This window comes from Salvia splendens, chromosome 9 (genome assembly GCF_004379255.2).
Source record: "Salvia splendens isolate huo1 chromosome 9, SspV2, whole genome shotgun sequence".
In the NCBI taxonomy this organism is placed as follows: Eukaryota; Viridiplantae; Streptophyta; class Magnoliopsida; order Lamiales; family Lamiaceae; genus Salvia; species Salvia splendens.
Window position 1 is genome coordinate 11,082,205 of NC_056040.1, and position 22,176 is coordinate 11,104,380.

Consider the following 22,176-nt stretch of genomic DNA (forward strand, 5'->3'; position numbering starts at 1 on the left):
TGAAGTATTCCATGATTAGAGTGAAGTGTTTGTGATCCATCCTTATAGTGCACTATTTTATCATTTCAGTGAAGTAAAATATTTTTACAGTGAAGTATTTTGTGCTTAGAGTGAAATGTTTGTGATTCATGCTTATAGTGCACTATTTTATCATTTCAGTGAAGTATTTTATTGTGCGTACAGTGAATTATTGTGCTTAGTTATATCGTGCGTACAATGAATTATTTTACCTTAACAATGAATCAAATTATGGTTATAGTGAAGTATATGATGCATGCTAATGCACTTTTTATTAGCACTATAAATATCTGCAAGTATACAGAGTAGGAATAGTATAGCTAAAGGTTAGTACCAGATATCGATCATGGGGAAAACAATCATAGACTGGCTACCCTCTACTAAAACTCAATTACTATTTGGAAGAACCGAAAGTTTTGGAGATTTTTGAGAACAAAGAACAATTGAAAGCAATAAACAATTGATTGCAAATAAATCACGGATATAAAAGTATAGAGATAAGGGAATTCCATGGATGCACGTTCACAGTTATGGTTATACAATTTCCAACTACAATATCCTAGCACAGTTTTTACTTTGATAGAACGAGTCACCTAGTTTATGCTCCTGCGATGCAAACGTTGGTTACAAACATTAGGGTTGTCAATCTTAAATACGTAACTCCTAAAAGCTCCTGAGACCCTAGAAAAGTCCTCACTCTCAATTAACAGTGTTGTTTTAAAGGAAGCTAATTGTAGTGTCTATTAAGTAGATCTAGCTCGCCAACCTCCTCTCACGATTATGTAGTAAGTTATATTAACTCATCACAGAATATGTCACTCAAACGTGAAGCATTATCCATTAACTTAAGGAAGAAACAAAGTAAAAAAAATGGATATTAAATAGAAAAGGAATTGTATAACCAAAGTCGTTACTAACACATACCTAGAATCCTATGAATTTAGTTACACATAGTAGAATAATCTAAAAACATAGGGAAAACAATTGGAACATAAAAAACTAAAGCAAATAAAACCTAAAGTTTGAATCCTTGTAGCTTTGATGCTCTTGAATCCTTCTTCAACTCCTTGCACAATGAAGCACTCTAACTTTTAATCTCTTGAAAAATATGTTGCAAAAAGAGGATTGGTTTGATGAAGCTTGAGGGGGTATTTATAGGGAGAAATTCGAGCTCCTCCAATAAGGCAAAGGATTGCAAAATATGGTAAATCTTGGAGAGAAATTTAGCGCAAATCTGCTAGCCGCTCTTTTGTGGCAGACCGCCGCACCTTGGCCGGCGGTCGCCATGCATTGATCTGATGCTTCTGACTCTTGGGTAGCGGTCACCACGCATCTCCCGGCGGTCACCGGGCGTGTCTTCATTCCATACATAGATTTCCCGAAACGGACCGCTACAGAAGTGGCGGTCGCTGAGCGCCAGCAGTGTTGCAGCGGTCGCTGGACACTATCTGAAACTCTAGATTTCCTACTTCGCGTTATGACTCTTTTTAAGCTCAAATATGCACATTTCTCACAAAACATGTCAAAATACCAAAATGTATAAAATATGTAAATAATGGACATGTAATGCAACTTTGACATTCAAAACGGACCAAATAATGGCCTTAAAACCGTGCAAAATCCGAGCGTATCACATGCCTTACAGTGTTATATTTTTTCGTTACAGTGAAGTACATTGAACATATTATAAAGTGTATGATGCTTTTATTGATGTTTAATATTTCAATGGATGAAACATTGGCAGCAATGAAAGACAAGTTTATACCATTCGACAAACTTAAAGGTTCCATGCAATAATTTGAGTCCATTATGATTATATATGCATGTGAAAAAAATGAATCTTCTAATTTTATGTATTTTTGTAGAACAGATGAAACGCCCAATAGGTGATAAAGATTTAACAAATGGGGCAGCTGTTGCAGAAAGAAGGTCGAAGAATAGAGAGGATATAACTCCAAAACAAGATACAGAAGCTTCTGCTAAAAGAATGACAAAGAATAGGGATGATAGACCTCCACAACAAGATACTAGCGACAACATCAAAACATTATGAAGAATATAGCAAAAACATGGACATAGATGTGGAAAAAATGATTGTAAATTCAAGCGTTCATAAAAAATTGTAGAAACTTGATGAAGTTCGTAATATGTGTCATTTAGTTCACTACAAAGCCCATTCATTTCATTTAAATTCAATCGCATTCTTATTTTACATTAATATTATATTCACTATTTACCTTAATATAGAACCTATTTACTTTAATATAGGGCATATTTACTTCACTATAAAGCATATTTACTACAACGTAAGCATAATATGTAATGCCCCAAAATCTACCTTAGACGGAAAAGTGAATTTCTGGTGCTGTAAATCGCCGAAATTAGGGTTTTCGGTGAATAATTCGAAATAAATACCAAAATAAATTTTGATAATTCAATAAATCATGGAATAATGAAATATAAGTCTTAAATAAGTGTTAGAAAAGATATGTGAGCAAAGAATTAAGTTTTAGAGAGTTTTGGTACGTTCTTGAGAAAAGTCGTCGATTAAGGCTGTTCGATGACTAAATTGGGAAATTCTTAGGATTTGTGTAGTATCCTGGATTGTAGGGCTTATCAAAATGTCTAGATATGTGAATCGGATTAGTAGTTAATTCGGACCCTTTTGTATAAAATTTAGACGAGAAGTCGTTCAACCGATTATCGACAATTTTCGTTGCCCGCGTAAAATCGTAAATCAAAATTTCAGGCTAATAATTTTATAAGTTATGGGAAATGACCTAAAATGTATGTAAATAATATGAGTAGTTGATTTGGGAATTTTGAGGGTAATTGGAATTTTTATCGCCGATTATTTTGGTTTTTCGCAAAATCGATCGGCGAAACATTTGAGGTTTCGGACGAGAATAATTTTACATTAAACTAGTATTAAAATGCTACGGGACGGTAAAAAGAAACATTGTAAATGAATTTATTTGATGGGGAAATAAAATGTTACAAGATAAAGTATTTTAACTTAATTAATATTAAATAAAAGTTGGGCATAATTTAAATAAGGAACCTTCTAGACAATTGGAGTCTTTTCTAGCACCTCCAACCTCATTTCTTCTTCAAAATTTCGTGCTCCTCCATAGCCATAGACATCTCAAGCTTTTATTACAAATTCGAGCCCCGTTTTTCAGCATATCGGACGTACAATCGCGTAAACCCCGATAAATCAAGGCGAATAGATCTATAGTAAGAAGATCACTAAGGAATGGACTTAGAAGGTAGCGAAGCGTCGAAAGGTGATAAAGGCTTATGTTCATAAGCCTACAAGGTAGCGTATCCTCTCTATGGTTTTTAATTCCTTTGGTTGAGATGGTGTGTGCTATAATGTGATTATATGTGAGATGTTAAATAAATAATGTGCTTAAATATGTTTATGATTTAATATGTGGATTATTATGATACTTATTCATTTGAATATGAATGATCTGCGAAAAAATGGTACAAATATGAATAAAAGACATCGAATATGATATGCAATGAAATGTAATATATTATGAAGATCTGAATGATGTGAAATATGTGTAAATAGATTATGAAAATATATTTGAATGTATATGAAAAAGAAGTTATCTGATAAGTAGAGCCTGAATAAAATGAAACAAGAGAATATTATATAAAGGTTATAAAAGCATATACTAAAAGTTTAGAATGTCTGTGAATTCGATAAGAACGATTATCTGAAGTGATATTTGGAAATAAAATAAATGTGAAAAAAAGAGATTTGAAAGAAGAATATGAAATAAAGCTTCCCGTTTGCTTGGTCATATGTGTTGGGTACAATTGGCATGCCATAGGACAGCAGCGCTGCATTATCTGTGATCACTCGTCTTCTGGATAACCGAAGCGAGGATCGTCTGTTATCTGATGGGCCCCTATCTGATCTGTCTGATCTGCACCCTCATGGGTGGTCTGATTATCTGTCTGCACCCTAATGGGTGGTCTGAATTATCTGTCTGCACCCTCATGGGTGGTCCGATTATCTGATATGCACCCTATGGGTGGTCTGTGCGGAGTCCTCTCGAGGACAAAATCCGCATCTGCATCCGATTCTGTTTCTGATCTGGTCCGTGTACCCTACCTGAAACCAAGCAGATATTGGGGCTATACGATAAGATAATATAAAATAAATATTTGATGACTTCTGAATTAGAATCTGTAATCTGTTACGTATAAAATAATATTTGATGACTTCTGAATAAGAATCTGTAATCTGTTACGTATAAAATAATATCTGATGACTGGTGAATAAAGTCCTGTCATATGTGATATATAATAAGATAAGATAAAAAAATATCTGATGACTTCTGAATAAAGAGTCTGTAATCTGTGATCTGTGATATATAATAAGATAAAATAAAATAATATCTGACGACTTCTGAATAACAGATCTGTAATCTGTGATCTGTGATATATAATAAGATAAAATAAAATAATATCTGACGACTTCTGAATAAAGGATCTGTAATTTGTGATCTATGATATATAATAAGATAAGATAAAATAATATCTGATGACTTGTGAATAATAATCTGTGATGGATAAAATAATATCTGATGACTTGGGAATAAAGATCTCTGATATGTGATATGTGATTTGTGAAATATGATATATGATATGATTGTTGATCGGACCTCAAACGGAAGAAATGATATATTATGTTGATCGGTCCCCGCTCGGGGTAATTAACACGGAAAAATAGTATATGAAAATAAATGGTAAAAGGAGAAAAATGTGATACGAAATAATATATGATGATATGTGAAATATCTGAAAAGACATAAGTAAGAATATTTGAAAAAGTTGTATGACGAAAATACAAATAAGTTTGATATAGTGAGATTGTAAGTAATTTTTTTTGAAATTTGTGAAATTAAAATGAAAACCAACAAAAGATTAAAAATGAAATAATGTAGTTACTATTGTCTTAGCTAAGAGGGTTGGATTCTGTAGTTTGGATATTGCTACTGGGCTTTCGAGCTCACTCCCCTTCTTTTTCCCCCTGCAGGTTAGAGTTGATATTATGTCAGTGGTGTTGAGCAGCTTTGCATCTTTGGCGAGTCACTAGTGGTCAACTTGGTTTAGTAGTCGTGGCATGTTGTGTAATAGTTTAATCTTTAATCTTCTGCTGGATAAATGTTAAGTTTTTTAAATGTAATAGATTTTAATTGTGCTTATAAGCTAAAAAGAAAAATTTCAACACGGGTTTTCGATACTGAAACGTGACATCACTTATTCGGTGGGTTTACCTACCAGGTAAGGGGTGTTACATAATACACTAGTTCACTGTAAGCTAAATATAATTCACTGTGAAGGTAATATACTTCGCTACATGGACAATATACTTCACTGGAATTAAAAAACAGTACACTATATGGCATGCAGAATATACATCACTATATGTACAATATACTTCACTATATGTTCAATATACTTCACTAAAATCTATAAACTATATATAATTTATAGTGAAGGTAATATACTTCACTATATAGACAATACACTTCACTGAAATTTAAAAAACAGTACACAATATAACATGTAGAATATACTTAACTATAAGCACAATATACTTCATGATGCACTTTTTATTAGCACTAAAAATACCTGCAAGTATACATGGTAGATCTAGTATAGCTAAAGGTCAGTACCGGGATATCGAACACGGGGAATATAATTGCAACTGGCTATCATGTACTAAGCGTCATACACTATCTAGAGAAACAAGAGATTTGGTTTAACTAAGCAAAAACAAATAAAATAAAGCAAATAAATTAGGCAAATAGGGGAATTCCAAGAATAGTGGTTTCACAATTATGGTCATACAAATTCCAACTACAACACCCTAGCACAGTTCATACTTCGATAGAACGAGTCACATAAGTTTTTCCCATGAGGCACAAGCGTAGATTACTAACACTAGGGGCGTCAATCCTAGATCCGTAACTCCCAAAAGATCCGTAACTAGGAGGTTGGCGAGTTAGATCCACTTAGTAGACACTACAATTAGCTTTCTTTAAAACGGTACTGTTAATTGAGATTGAGAGTGAAGACGTTTTAAGGGAAGCTAATTGTAGTGTCTTCTAAGTGGATCTAACTCACCAACCTCATCTCACAATTATTTAGCAAGTCATATTAAATCATCACCGAATGTGTCACTCAAACGTGAAGTATTATAGAACAACTCAGGGAAGAAACGAAGTAAGAACAAAACATATATTAAATAGCAAAACGGAATTGTAAAAACCAATAAAAGTTACTAACACATCCAAAGAAATCTCATAGTTTAGCTACTTATAGACAAATAGCAAAAAACTACAAATTAAAGTACAAAACATAAAGAAAAAGCAAACAAAACCCAATGACGAATTGTTGTGCAATCTTTAGTCTTCTCTTGCCTTGCTCCAATCTCCAAGAATGGTGATGGAATGATGGATGGAGGAATTAGGGTTGGAGAATGGAGGTCATGGCTCCCCTTTTGGGGGCTATGAATTGGTGAATATTATGAATTAGGTTATGGGATATATATAGGCTTGAAAATGATTTTAATTTGTAAAAAGTTTGCTCCAAGTAATAGTAAATATGTAATTTCCGTGCCCCATAGGTTAAGGAAAAGATTTGGCGTAATGTCTTCTTTCCATTTTTGAATTTCCGCCTAAAATTCTGCACTTGACAGCTTTGCGCGACTTTGGTAGAACAGCCATAACTTTCTCCACAGAACTCCGATTGAGATTATCAAGGTACCACCGTGAAGATCTTTTGAACACAGGTTGTCGTGCGCGACTAGGCCAAGCGGGCCGCTAGACAGCTCCATAACCCTCTGGACTCGTTGCAGCGACCGCTGGCATGGGTCCAGCGGGCCGTTGGGTTACGCTTCAGTTCCATCTTCCAGATTTGACATTTTTATGCCCTTTTTCAGCTCTATTTTGCACATTTCTCACAAAACACGTCAAAATACCAAAATAGATAAAATATGCAAATAATGGACATGTAATGCAACTTTGACACTCAAAACGGGTAAAAAAATGTCCTTAAAATAGTGCAAAATCCGAGCGTATCACTTCACTATATGTTCAATATACTTCACTAAAATGAAAAAAATAGTACATTATGAATAATATTCTTCACTGAATTATCAAACATCAGTATACAAGACTATATAGTATTTCATTTCTGCTATAATGTGAACCAAAACATCTAATATGTGAACTAAAGACTTGTAAGCAGTGAAATAAACACATGTAAAAGTGAACTTATTCGCACTTGAGCAGAACACAAAAAACAAGTTTGCAACGAGATAAAAATCACTAAAAAGTGAAGTAAAAACGAGTCATTAATGCACTAAACATGCTACAAAGTGAACTATTTCTGTCCAAATTCTCAGTGCCTCTGTTTTGTCTTCTCTTTCACCTTTCTGCAGTTCCTCGAATCATGATGTCCAATCTCTTGGCAGTCCACATTTTCGACTTGGTTTCATTGATAACCTCAGTGTCTGTATTTTTGTCTTTTCTTTCACCTTTTTGATCCCTTCTTACGGGTATAAAACCCAACATGTCAAGCGTAATTGTTATAGAAGTCCAATGCATGATCAAGAGTGATAAACTTTGTCCAATTCTTGGCTTTAAATCTTCGGGACATTTTGGCATGTAAATAACTGTTGTATAAAAAAATGTTATATTTCACTATTAGTTACATATACTTCATTATCACATCACTATTAGCAATAAATCATTGTTGTAAAATAAAACAATTTATACTTCATTGTTCGTTACATATAGTTCACTATATGCTCAATATAGTTCATTATATCTCCAATATACTTCACTGGAATGAAAAAACAAAACACTATAAGGCATGCATCATATACTTCACTATAATCATAATTTGATTAACTGTAAAGGTAAATTACTTCACTGTAAGCACAATATAGTTCACTATATCCTCAATATACTTTACTGAAATAAAAAAAAACACTATAAGGCATGCATCATATACTTCACTATAACTATAATTTGATTCACTGTAAATGTAAAATACTTCACTATATCCTCAATATACTTCACTGGAATGAAAACGCAAAACACTATAAGGCATGCATCATATAATTCAGTGTAAGCGATAAATACTTCACTCCAAAGTATGATAATTACATTTAGAAGTCTCAGCTTCCTCTCTCAACGATGATGAATCAGAATCGAAATAATCTTCGTCCCCACATCAGAATTGAATCCATTGATTTCTCTTTTGCGTGATTGATGAATTGGAGAAGAATGGAATCACGATGAACTGCAATGAATTGGAGAAGAATCGCGATGAATTGGACAAAATTCGCGTCGCGATGAATTGGAGAAGAATCGCGTCGGATGAATGGAATGGAAAAACCGAATTTGAATGGATCTAAGGAAATCAATCATGAAATTTTGGTTCCAGATCTGATTTGGAATGGAATGATTTGATATGGAACACACGGCCTCTTATATGATTCCAAAAATACCCTCGGCCTATTTTACATTATTAAAATAAATAATATTTATTACTTTTATTTGTGTGATTAAGATTTATTTTCTAGTTATAGACTTAAAATTAGTTAGACCTTGATCACTCCTCTTCATATTAATCTTCAAATATTTTACTATTCCCTACGAGATTAAATTGATTTAAATAAAAATAAAATCCAAGTTGGACTTTTCATTGGCTAAATTATGTTTCTTTCGTGATCTAGAGTATTAGAAGTGAATATAACATACGCAATCGTCAGTAAAACATTATGCAATTGTAGGTCATGGCTTATACAAATTTCACAAGCCCCATATACCATCTTCCAGCTTCTTCTCAAAATGAAGCTGAAAGCGGAAATTAATACACCAAAACTAAATTCATAATTGACAATACAAACCAATGATAAATACAGAATTCTGGTGTTTTGAAGATTTGTGACACCGCACCTCCACAGCAAAAATCGCTATAACTGAATTAGGAATATGCTTCTCTCCCATGGAATGCTTAACATTCCCCCATCATCATCAATTCATCATATCCTAAATGGCTGGTTTGCACCTCTGGATCTGTCGAGCTTCGCGCTCTTTGTTTTCAATCTTTTGTTTGCAACTTCTTGGAACAAATTTGGTCCATCATAGCTATCAATGGGGACCCTTACCTTCTTTCGCTTTCCTCTGTCGTACTCCTCGTCCCTGCAAACAACCATCAATCAGTGCGCTTCAGAATTGAATAAACTTCATCTTCCATGGAAGATGCTTATATGTTTGTCATAAAAAAAGGAAAAAAGTATTGTGTAGTATATAGGAAATGTGCATGCCTAAACTAGGATTTCAAGATGCTCGAACGATTGATCTTTCTATAACAAAATACTTACCACTCATCTCCAATGTAACCGATTTGGGCAGTCCCTGCTGCTTTTGTTTTAGCTTTAGTAGATAGTGACACATCAATGCCATCCCAGCGACCAACTGCAATCAGACACAGATTTAAGATGTTTAAGAAAATAAAATAGGAATTACTATTAGTTGGTAAACGATCACAGAAACTGTTCTTTACCGGTTGTCTCTTCCAAGCCCCTTGTAAGCATGTTCATCAAATCATTTTGCCTCAATTCTTTTTGGCGCTCTTCAGAGACTACAGTTCCTTGAACTGTTGAGTGCTTTGTATCAGGTTGCTTTTCAGCAGAACCTGTGGATCCATTGAGAAGAATCCTCTCTTTAAAATCCTTATCAATAGCAACACATGACACGCCACTATCACCACTAGTGTTTTTTATGCTCGAGTTCTGGTTTTGGCCATCTGAAACACATTTGGTTTTATTTTCCCGAGAGCATGTGGGTTGATCAACAGCTGAAGGAACTGATTCTACAGGCGCAGATTGCCCTAGCTTTGATGGTAAGCCGTTTTCAATCAACATATCCTCCCGATCAGGAGACTTCTTCGGCATAGAACTGTGCTTTTTCTTCAGTTTCTTCACGTGTTTTTTCCTTCGTAAGCAAAGGCCCGCACCTAATATAATGTTAGAGCTGAGTGACGTGGTGACTGCCTGATACTTAAAGAGCTTCCTTTTAACTTTAATGTCCCGCCTTTTCTTCTTAGTTATCCCGAGCTCGAGAGGCTCTGTGGTGGCTGATGGTAAGTCTGATAACTTAGACTGCACATCTATTCTTTGCCCATTTTTTACAGTCACCTCAGTATTTGGAACAACAGTCTTCATGGAGGAAGCTTCAATGCAAGAGGTGGGTCCCTGTCCATCACGAATGTTTTTCTCCGGTTCGCTAATTGCTCCCATGAGCATGCTCCTGCTGTTAGCATTCTGAATGGATGAAAGAAGCAATAATAAGCATTGTCCCCCCATATATCAAAAGAACGAGAGAGCAAAAAATGCAAAAAAGGAACAGTTTATACAATAATGTTAATAGCCTAGCAGGCTATATACGAGAAAAATACCGTCTCAGAAATCGGGCCATCCATTTTGCTTTGTTCTCCAGATAACCTTCCTAGCACAGCACTGTCCGGTGCCTTCTCAACTGATTCGCTAGGTTTTTCCTTGTCACTATCCTTGTAGCCTGATGTCATGGCAACAGAAAATACAGCAGAATTTGTATTATGCTTTTCGACGGTACTCAACATGTTCGCTGCAACATGACCTCCATTTGAAGCACCACCAGAGCCATTTACGCTTGAATTTAATTCCATTGCAGAATCTTCCTTCAGCGAAGCCTTTGTTTGTTGCACCATCGATTCACACTTGGCATTTCTCGCAAGATCCTGATGCTCAACTGTCAATTTTCCATTAGGTAGAGCAGTCACTGGTGCATCCCTCCGTGATAAAGCTGCAGAACCATTTATCTTTCTCTCATTTGAACCATTTTGGATTTTCTCTTTTATTTCCAAGTTCAATTTCGAATATGCTGCATTTCCAATGGCATTCATGTTATTTTTCTGAAGGGCATTAGCATGATTATTTGTTCCAACGTTTTTCCTATCACGAACATAGAACAGCATATAGGCTTTCTGTTCCAAAACTTTCCTCTCATTCACTTGAACAACCTGTTAAGGCCAAAATGATGGTACATGAATTAATTGTCAACCCACAACTGAAATAATATTGCAAGAAGAAATGAAAGAGGTTTATGTTTGAACCATATTACAGGTTTACAGCAGAAGCGCACAAGCATTTTAACTGAAGAATTACGAAGATCCCTACATTAAAGTAACAATTATTTTCGCATACCTGATTGTCATCAAGGGAATACCACATGCCACTTGATGTGCGAACAAAGCAGTAATAATGGCCAGAATGAGTGCTCCAACCATAATGAACAAGAACTCCATAGAGAGTGTATTTTAGATCCCCATCCTGAAGTTACATTAAAGAAATACATAAATATCATAGAGTACAAGAGTAATCAGTGATCATAATTCTGAACAAGCAAGCATGAAGGTATCAAGCCAGGATTTCCAGGGTAGATTGGTGGCAAGTTGTACCCGTGGTACACCCAAAGACTGCTGCTGAAAGCTTGTCGGAAAATATGACAAAAATAACAAATCGAAGCCATTTATAAGAAACGGACACAATGAGGGGGGGGGGGAAGGAAAATGAGGACAAACACAACTGAAGTCTCTACAAAGAGAAGACCCAAACAGGAGGATGAACAGAAGGTTCAAGAGCAGGGTACTAGTAGGATCACAAGAATAACAAAAAGGATATCAGATTGGTCACAAACTATTAAAAACAAGAGTAGAACTTACATAGGAGCCAGTAACGAAAGGTTTCATGTCCAAGGTAGGTTCAAAAGTAACTTTTTTATCAACTTTTTGGCCAGGAGCCTGTGAACTAAAACGCTTCAGGTGAACAGCAAGTACTTGAGGTGCCTTGTGAACTGTTAGCTGCTTGGAGGCCTTTACTTTCTGCTTACATTGATCACACTGATATTCCCTGGCACCTCCATCTAACAGTTCTTTGGTGGTGAAATGAGAAAGTGCTTTACACAATGAATCTGCTCTATTTATTTCTAGACTTAGATCCAAGAATGGATCAAATTTGTTAGAGCAGTAGGAGCATTGCGTGCATTTCACCTAGAAAATGGCAAAACATAATTAGCATGAGAAAACAAAAGCACTTAGAGGCTCCACTTCAGACAACAAGAAAACAGTGAATCGTTCAAAAAAAGTACCTGACTACGCAGGCGACCACCAAATATCTTGTGGACCAAGCTTTTCTCATAAGCACTGGGAGATTCACTAGGCACTCCAGATGGTAAGCAGCACTTATGCATCGATTCGAGCAAATTCACCATATACTCATGAGCATCTTCTTGTCTGGCATTTCGAAAGCTCCGAGATATGCCTAATATTTTATTAAGAACTTTAACAGAGCAAAAAGATCAACATGTCTATGATTACGTGACGCCAGGAGGCTCTAAATGACTACCTACTCATGAAATACTTCAAGAACTGAGCAATCTCATCAGGAGGATCTGGGAAAAGTTTTGAAAAATGATGCTAGAGATGTAAGCTAGATTAAAGTGCTAGGTTAACAGAAGAGAAAAGTGGTAAAACAAATAGTACAGTATAAGAGCAAAGAGTGAAAACATATGAGCTTAACTTGAATGGATAACACTATACAAACAGAGAGAAGCCAGTGAACATAGCTTATGGTCAAAAGTACAAAACCAATCAAAGAATTTCCATTATATAATTTTTTGAATAATATTAAAATTGAAAAGCACATAATTAGTGACCACTGACCAGAAAGAATGTGATGAAAGGATAGGTAAAAAGTAAGAGTTAGTAGAGTGACTTCAATTTTCAATCTGAAACAAATCCAAGGCACATCTCTTTGATAGGATACATCTTAAGTGGGAAACAAGATCCTTAGGCTCTAGAATCCTCCCACTTGACTGCAGAGCTCGGCTAACATGTTTCTGGATGGCACATAATGCACAGAACCCCGCAGTGCGACCTTGTTACATTACAGATGGTCAGAATGAACATGTGCTAGAAAATGTATGTTACAAAAATATCTGCCCAGTCCTTTTAAAAACCAGATAAGAAACCGATGAGAGATAAAATGATTAACGAAAAAGACTCACAGGAATTTTGATGCTTCCCACTTTGAAGATAGGCAGCTAGTGGTGCAGTATAGGTCAGACATTGCAATACTGAATTAAGGAAACAGGTGTTTCCAAGGTTACGCAAACCTGCACCCTGAAATAGAAGTTTGAGCCTTTTTATATGCTATGTGACTCGTTAAAAAAAGAATTCAAAACCATACACTCACTGAACAAAATATCATTTCATCAAATTTTAACAGAAAAAGCTTAAACGGAACTAACCACCAAGTATACAAGTCAAACCGGGCAGATGAAGCAGGACCTAGTTACTTTGGATAATGTTGGTCATTAAGTTCTTTCTTTAGGAACTTAATTTCAATCATTACGTTTCAGAGGGCCAGTCTTGGAGGTATATTAAGTTTTGAAATGCATTACGATGCATTTCAAAAACAAAATTAGAAGAAGCAAAATGGAGCCTATGATATAAGTGCATTTAAAATTTTAAAGGGAGGGCATACTCCCACTCCCCACAAAGTGAAGCTTGTAGGAGCATTACTATGCATGACTGCTAGTCTCCTACTTTGCAAGAAGAGTCCGTTTTAGGGTGATCTTAAAAGCATTGCTCTAATATACTTAGAGCAATCATGCGGAGGCAAAATTTAAAAGAAAATAGCCAGAAGAAGTCACAAGCATGGTGTGATGGGATGAAAAGATGCAGTAGGTTTCATGCAACATTGGAAAAAGAATTCAACTGCAAACATAGCAGATTGGTAAATGTACAATCTCCTTTTCTCCAATTGGCAGTGAATATGAATTTTCCACTTCACTGGAGCAAGGTATCCTGCATTTAGATTTCTATCCCATCCCATCCCATCCCATCACACCAAATTACTGCCATCTTTTAATACAAATAGCCAAAAAAAACGAAATTTTAAATATAATAAAAGTTGAAACAACAGTTCTTGAAAAACAGAGACCGGAAATTCTTCACAAGTCCATAATAAAAATAAGGAAAAAACAAACAAAGAAACACTCTTGCTGAAATAAATGAAACTTAAACCAACTAACTTGGGAAAAAAAACTAGCGAATGATCGTAAGAAGAAACCTCGCCGTAATTTAGTACATTCAAACATGAGTATAAATATTCTAAACGCACTATTAAGAGCCTCACAATTCTGTGAAATGGAATCTCGAAGCTGAGCTCGGGATCCAACCCTGCCTCAGAATGCTCGGATGATTTTTCGGTTTTTTTGCCCAACCCGGAATCCTTGAGCGGTCCGGATGTAGGGTTCAGCGTTACTAGCTTAAACCCATTGCTGCTTTCATTTCCGAAGCCATTGAAATGCTTCCTCGCCAGGTGGAACTCAATTCTCCTGTGAAACATAGACGAATCGGACTCTGGTTGGAGGTTCCCCGCCCCGTTTATGATGGTCGGCGCCGCCGTCTCCGCCATGTATAAATCTGAGCGCTCCAAAAACCCTCGTCTGAGCTCACAAACACGCAAAAAAATATGTGTTTGGATTCAGATTTCGTGGAGATTTGCACGCACTCTACAGTGAAAGTGCGTTTGAAAGAAACAGAAAGGAAGAACCGCGGTGATGATTTCGGCGGCGACTTATAAAACCCTACATACACACGTTCGATGGAATAATTTGATATGGGTTTTAATCGTATGCGGCGAGGTATATGTTATGGAGGCTTCGTTGACATTTCATATTGTCATGACTTTGCTATAATTGTTGTCGTATAAATTTTGAATTGATTTGTATAATAATATTGGTACAGATAATAAATGTAATAACAATTTCATAAGTACTAGTAATATTTTATGAGTAATTAATATGCTAACGCCTATATATCAAGTGAAGAGGAACACCGTGATAAAATCTAAATTCACTTACTATGATTTTATATACAGTATAATGTAATAGTAACAAGTTCATAAGTACTAGTAATATTTTATTGGCCATGTTGTTATTTTAAATGTAAAAATCTATCGCTTATTCAAATAAAAAATTATTTATGTTAATTGCTCCATTTACTAAAAAATGATTTAAAGTATATAACGGCTTTATTTAAATAATAATAATAAAAGGATTTTTAATAATAACAAATGTGTACTTCTAAATATTTTGTTGAATACATGTCTAAATCATTAGTTTTTCATATGTATGACAAAGATCTTTTAATTTTTTATTAATTGAAAAAAAATTCTTTACAAAGTATCTTGATGGTCGTGTCTTTCCACGTTTCTAATTGAAAGTGTGAGGTCGGGAGATGCAAATAGACAAACATTGAACACATTTTCTTTCTAAATGAATATCACATCTAAACGAGTTTGAATCCAAGAGCATAGTTGTAGATTTTGTGTTCCATGATGAATTGATTAGTCAGATTGTGACTTATGAATCTGTGATGACAAATTCTACAAATACAAACCAGTTATAATTGTACTCAATTAGAAATGGGCTCTACATTTGAAATTAATAACTGGGTTAGTTAAATATGGGCTGTGGTTGAGCTATTCATTATGGCCTTATGATGGCCTTTTGGGCTTCTATACACATACTACATGTTTGCATAGTCATGTTAATAAATGTTATAAATACAAGTTATTACTGGTATTAAATTAGATTTTAATCTAAATAAAAACATCAACTGCTAGTATTTATCTTCAGAGATACCCAAATGATGAGACTGTTTTGTGCGAATAGTAAAATAAAAATTTAACATAAATATTGTCCAATGCCACGTAAAATCGAAATGATTCAACTAACTGTATATAGTTAGTAAATTATTTGTCATGTAATTTAAAATTGAATGAATTCTCATTCAATGATCCAGCTTTGTTGTCATAGTGTTGGCTGGATGGTACATAGTTTTTTATTGTAAATGAAGATTTGAATAAGATAGCATTGTCAAGTGTGGATGAAGCCATCCTCCACCATAAATGCAAATCATTAATCTCTCATACTTGCTTTGTTTTCAACCTGACATTATTGGAATATCCATGCGCCAATTATGGTGTTTATTCAACAAAAATTATTTATTTATTTATTTGGGTATTTAAGGTTGTACATTATTTTTATTTTAATGCACAGGCGTGGTAGTTTGAGAATTAAAGAAAAATGTGGCTGAAATAATTGCATCATATGTATGACCAAATACTAATAGTAATTTGATAAGTCATTGAACATTAGAATCATAAACTATGATCAAATTTTGATATCTACAATGAATTTAAATTGTTGTAAAAAATCAAAAGCATTATGAGCTGTGATGCTGTGTTTGTAGTTAAATTTTACAAATTTTAATACTACGATTAAATCAAAATAGCAGCTATATACAATATGTTTATGAAAATATATATTTATGCTTCCAACCAATTAGCAGCTATATATAAAACAGGTAGTATCAATTACTATGTGAATAGATTAATATCATGGCATTAACTCCAAACACTTGATTATAAAATGACAAAAGTGACAAAATATCAGAAATATGGACCATTATAGATGTAGACAAGAGTGGTCCATTTTGTATACCTGCCTGCTGCTGCACATTAATAATGTACGTAATTTTTTTTGTAACTTTTTTTTTTATCTTAAAATTTTCTATCAATATTTTTTTTCTCCTTGCATAATACAGTAATTTCAATATGTTCAATTCTCAATTCTTAGATTAAAAAGGTCATATTGATTTGAACTTCAAACGGAATAAAAATATACCACGAGCGAATGTGAGCCGATTAAAATTATTTTTATTGATAAAAATAGTGTTCGAATACAAAAGAATTTTTATTATATAATGTTAGTCCAAACTTCGTAAAAATATGTCGAATCATTCACGGTGTTTTATGTTTACTCCAATAAATAAAAATAAGCTGACTTCTATTTTAACGTAATCTAGATACCTAGAGCAATTTTACATAAACCAATACATAATTTTCTAGAATATGACTCATAGATGAAAGCAAACAACTAAAACTTCTAACTTCTATTAATATGTAGACTTTAGCACAATTACTTTATTCTTGTTATGAAAGTATGCAAAGGATCGATGATGACAACAACCATGCGAAAAAGAAAGAACACTAGAGTTTTACGTGGTTCGATCGTAAGATCTACGTCCACGGCCAAAGGCAATATGATTCAGTATATTGAGAAATATGCAGAGATTTACAATCACTCAAGAACTCTCTCCAAGAACTCAACACCTCTAATCTAATTCTAAACCAAGAACTAATCAAGTGATAGTTTGGAGACTCTTTTCTTGAATATCGAAGTAGCTGATTAACTCTTTCAGATGCAGCCTTCGTCTGCTTTATATCAGTCCCTTCATCCTCCAACGGCTCTCTTGAGATGTTAGTTAACAAACCAGTTATAACTGTTCCAACGGCTACTTCCCGTTTCTTGGTTTGCATCAACATGCCGAAGTGCTGCATGATGCCGAGCTCAATAAAATGCCGAGCTCAATAAAATGTCGAGCTCAATAAAACGCCGAGCTCAATAAAACGCCGAGCTCAATAAAACGCCGAGCTCAATAAAACGCCGAGCTCAATAAAACGCCGAGCTCAATAAAATCTTGAACGAGCTCAACCTCTAACAAATCTGCAGCTGTTGAGAATGACATTGATTTTAGCTTGCTGCATCCAACGGTGATTGTGAGATTATACTCCAACAAACTCCACCTTAATCTCAGAATCAACAATGAATCATAATCCTCTGACAAAACCTCAAACTCATCACTCCACAAGTCCCACCAGCCCCAAGCAGTATTTAAACTTCATGGCTGGCAACGGCTTTGTCAACATATCAGCCGCATTATGCTCAGTAGATATTTTCACCATCTTGACTTCACCTCTCTGTATTTCATCCCTTATGAAGTGCATCCGCACATCTATGTGCTTACTTCTTTCGTGAAACACTTGGTGTTTGGCAAGGCATAAGGCGCTGCTGCTGTCACAGTTTATCTCCACTGTGTCTTGCTTCTCCCCAAAATCTTCTAGGATTCCCTTCAGCCATATTGCTTCTTTCACAGCCTCTGTCATTGCCATGTACTCAGCTTCCGTAGTAGATAAAGCAACCACATGTTGTAATCCAGATTTCCAGCTTATAGCAGTGCCATTTAGGGTGAACACATATCCAGTTTGAGATCTCCTATTATCTCTATTTGATGCATAATCAGAATCGCAAAACCCCACCAGTGCTCCACCTTGATCCTTACAATCTGCCTTGTACAACAGACCATAATCTGAAGCACCCTTCAAGTATCTGAGCAACCACTTCAATGCTATCCAATGCTCTCTCCCATGGTCTGACATAAATCGGCTAGTAACACTTATAGCCTGAGCCAAATCTGGTCTTGTGCATAGCATTGTGTACATTATGCTTCCTATGATGTTTGCATAAGGTATCTTGCTCAGCTCTTTCCTCTCTGAGTCATTCTTTGGTTTCTGATCCATGCTCAACTTAAAGTGAGCAGCCAATGGTGTAGAGACAGGTTTGAAGTCATCAGCCTGAAATTTCTTCAAAACTCTCTGGATGTAATTCCTCTGCAACAACCTGAGCTCTCTCTTTGGCCTATCCCTCAGTATATCCATGCCAAGGATTCTCCTTGCATTTCCAAGATCCTTCATTTCAAACTTGGATTCCAGTTCAGCCTTGATTCTCTCAATCACTCCCAGATCTGCTCCTGCCACAAGCATATCATCAACATACAAAAGTAGAAAAGCAATTGGTACACCATTCCTTTCTCTGATGTAAACACAGCTATCATACTGCGATTTTCTGAAACCAATACTCATCATATGCTCATCAAACTTGAGATACCACTGCCTACTACTTTGCTTCAATCCATACAAACTTCTCTTGAGCAAACACACTTTGTCTTCATTCCCAGCCTCCATGAACCCCTCGGGTTGATGCATATATATTGTTTCTTCAAGTTCACCATGCAAGAAGGCTGTCTTGACATCGAGTTGGTGTAACTCCCAATCATACTTTGCAACAAGAGCAAGCAATATCCTGATGGAACTGTGTTTTACAACCGGAGAGAACACATCATTATAATCAATCCCCTCTTCTTGAGTGAATCCTCTAGCAACAAGCCGTGCCTTAAATCTGACACTCTCAACTTCACCAACTTCAATCTTCATCTTGAAGATCCATTTGCAGCTAATAAGCTTTTGGGTCCCTGGATTCTTCACCAAAATCCAAGTATGGTTTTTGAGTAGTGACTGGATCTCTTCTCTCATAGCTGCAAGCCATTTCTCCTTTTCCTTACTCGACATAGCTTCAGCATAGGTGGATGGCTCTAAGCACTCCAATACCTCAGCAACACAGAGAGCAAAAAAACTCATCTCATAATCACTGAACCTGGCTGGCTTTCTGATCTCTCTTCTGTTTCTGTCCCTGGCTATAATATGTGATCTCTGATCATCATCAATCTGATCTCGTTGCTGGGGTTGCTGTGGACTTGAAGCTTTATGGGAGCTTGAAGCTCCACCTCCATTCTGATCATCTGGATCACTAGGTGGTGGCTGGCCATGCTGAACTTCTTGATCAATAGATACTCTTTCACCCATCTGATCCTCAGTCTTCAAGAATGGCATATGATGCTCATGGAAGACCACATCTCGGCTCACAATTATCTTCTTGTTCCCCTCTTCAGTGCACCACAACCTGTACCCTTTTACTCCATGTTGGTACCCAACCATCACACATTTCTGAGCCCTTGCATCAAGCTTTCCCTGCTTGCAGTGGGCATATGCTCTACAACCGAACACCTTGAACTGATTGTACTCTCTATCTCCACCATACCATCTGACATCTGGGATTTCATTTCCTATAGCTGATGATGGAGAACTGTTAATTAGCACTGCAGCAGTACACACTGCCTCCCCCCCAGAACATCTTTGGCAAGCCTGATGATAAAAGCATGCATCTGACTCTATCGAGGAGTGTTCGGTTCATTCTTTCAGCAACTCCGTTTTGTTGCGGATTGGCCGGGACTGTCCTATGCCTTTGTATCCCATTTGATTTGCAGAAAGACTCAAAATCTTCAGATAAGAACTCCAGCCCGTTATCAGTCCTCAAGCACTTGAGAGTGGTGGATTTCTTCAGCTTCATCTCTGTGCACCATTCTCTGAATTTTTCAAATGCTTGTGACTTCTGCTTTAGGATGTATATCCAGACTTTTCTGCTATAATCATCTATTATCGACATGAAATACCTGCCTCCTCCCATAGAAGCAGGCTGAGCTGGACCCCATAAATCACAATGCGCATAGTCAAGAGGTAATTTGGAGGTGTGTTTACCAGCCTTGTATGGTAGCTTCTTGCTCTTTCCCAGAGCACAGTGTTCACATTCCTTGAACCTCTGATCACTTCCAGCCGGAATGACCCCTTTCTGGATCAGTTCTCTCATCCCACTTTCTCCAAGATGGCCGAGCCTCTTGTGCCACAGACTCATATCAGAGTCCTCTGCAAGATTCACTGAAGCAACAACAGTTTCTGCTACTAGATAGTATAAACTGTTTCTTCTCTCAGCAATCAGCAAGATTTTTCCATTAAGTGAGACATTCATATAGCCTTTCTCAGAAGAAAACCTGAAACCTCTAGATTCAAGCATGCCAAGTGAAATCAAATTCCTCTTAATCTCAGGAATGTACCTGACTTGAGTAAGCAGTTTTGTTGATCCATCATGAGCTCTCAATCTGATATCTCCAATGCCTTTGATGTAGCACATCTGATCATTCCCCAACATTACTGACCCGGTTGCCTCAGAAAGGTTTTCAAACCAAGCTTTGTTGGAACAAATATGGAAGCTGCACCCGGAGTCCATTATCCAAGAACTCTCTATCCCACCACTCACCACATTCATGATCTGGGGTGGATCTGTGTCTTCTGCAAGATCAGCCTGATTTTGGGTAGCCTTCTCTTCGTTTTGCTTCCTTTTCCACGAGTAGCAATCCCTTTTGAGATGCCCAGGTTTCTTGCAGTAATGACAGCTTCGCTTCTCCTCATTTTGCTTCTGATACTTAGGCTTTTGATTCTGATTGAATTTCTTTTTCTTGCCTTTGAAAGCCTTTACATTCAAGGCTTGACTGCCACTTCCTTCATTTGTCGTCGAAGAGTTCTTTTCCAGCTCCTTTGATCGAAGAGCACACTGAACTTCTTCATATGTGATGCCAGATTCTGCATTCCGGCCAAACAGCATTGCATCTTTAAGATGCTGGAATGTTTTGGGAAGAGCATTCAAGAGCAAGATGGCCTTGTCTTCATTCTTCATGGGGCCATCTACATTCTCCAAATCATCCAGATTCTTGCTGAAATCATCAATCTGCTCTGCGAAGGGTCGGTCTTCAAGAATCTTGTATGAAAAGAGGCGCTGCTTCATGTATAGGCGATTAGCAAGCGACTTGGTCATGTACAGCGCTTCGAGCTTCGTCCATACCCCATGCGCTGTGGTTTCCTTCGCAACCTCGCGCAACACCTTGTCCGTGAGATTGAGAATAATGGCGCTATGGGCTTTCTTGGCAATCTCAGCCTTCTTCCTCACGCTCTTCTCATCGAGATCTTCTTTTTCTTTCCCCTTCGGATCAATTGGCTCGATTGCTTCATCGAGCCCTTGCTGGATCAACAGAGCCTTCATCTTGATCTGCCACAGACCAAAGTCATTCTTCCCCGAGAATTTCTCCGCTTCGAACCTCGTCGTCGCCATCGATATCAACTCCGATTGCGTTTCCCACAGACGGCGCCACTTGTTATGAAAGTATGCAAAGGATCGATGATGACAACAACCATGCGAAAAAGAAAGAACACTAGAGTTTTACGTGGTTCGATCGTAAGATCTACGTCCACGGCCAAAGGCAATATGATTCAGTATATTGAGAAATATGCAGAGATTTACAATCACTCAAGAACTCTCTCCAAGAACTCAACACCTCTAATCTAATTCTAAACCAAGAACTAATCAAGTGATAGTTTGGAGACTCTTTTCTTGAATATCGAAGTAGCTGATTAACTCTTTCAGATGCAGCCTTCGTCTG

At 36.5% G+C, this 22,176-nt stretch overlaps 1 protein-coding gene and 1 long non-coding RNA gene across 3 annotated transcripts; both read right to left on the bottom strand.

Moving 5' to 3' along the window:
• Positions 1 to 7,177: 7,177 nt before the first annotated feature.
• LOC121747308 lies at positions 7,178 to 8,495 on the bottom strand. The gene is made up of 2 exons (XR_006039179.1): positions 8,217 to 8,495; positions 7,178 to 7,720 (listed from the first exon to the last, which is right to left on the bottom strand). It is a non-coding gene; the product is annotated as an uncharacterized LOC121747308 (long non-coding RNA).
• A 310-nt stretch (positions 8,496 to 8,805) lies between these two features.
• LOC121748325 (ubiquitin carboxyl-terminal hydrolase 23-like) lies at positions 8,806 to 14,774 on the bottom strand. Of its 2 annotated transcripts, none has more exons than XM_042142612.1 (10): positions 14,297 to 14,774; positions 13,164 to 13,278; positions 12,923 to 13,033; positions 12,246 to 12,418; positions 11,821 to 12,147; positions 11,303 to 11,428; positions 10,516 to 11,118; positions 9,622 to 10,381; positions 9,440 to 9,533; positions 8,806 to 9,257 (listed from the first exon to the last, which is right to left on the bottom strand). In XM_042142612.1, the coding sequence occupies exons 1-10, from the start codon at positions 14,576 to 14,578 to the stop codon at positions 9,098 to 9,100; spliced, it is 2,751 nt and encodes a 916-aa protein (XP_041998546.1). In that variant the 5' UTR covers positions 14,579 to 14,774; the 3' UTR covers positions 8,806 to 9,097. The 2 variants fall into 2 exon arrangements, with proteins under 2 accessions (XP_041998546.1, XP_041998545.1); XM_042142611.1 differs by having other exon boundaries at positions 14,282 to 14,774.
• Between the last annotated feature and the right edge of the window lie 7,402 nt (positions 14,775 to 22,176).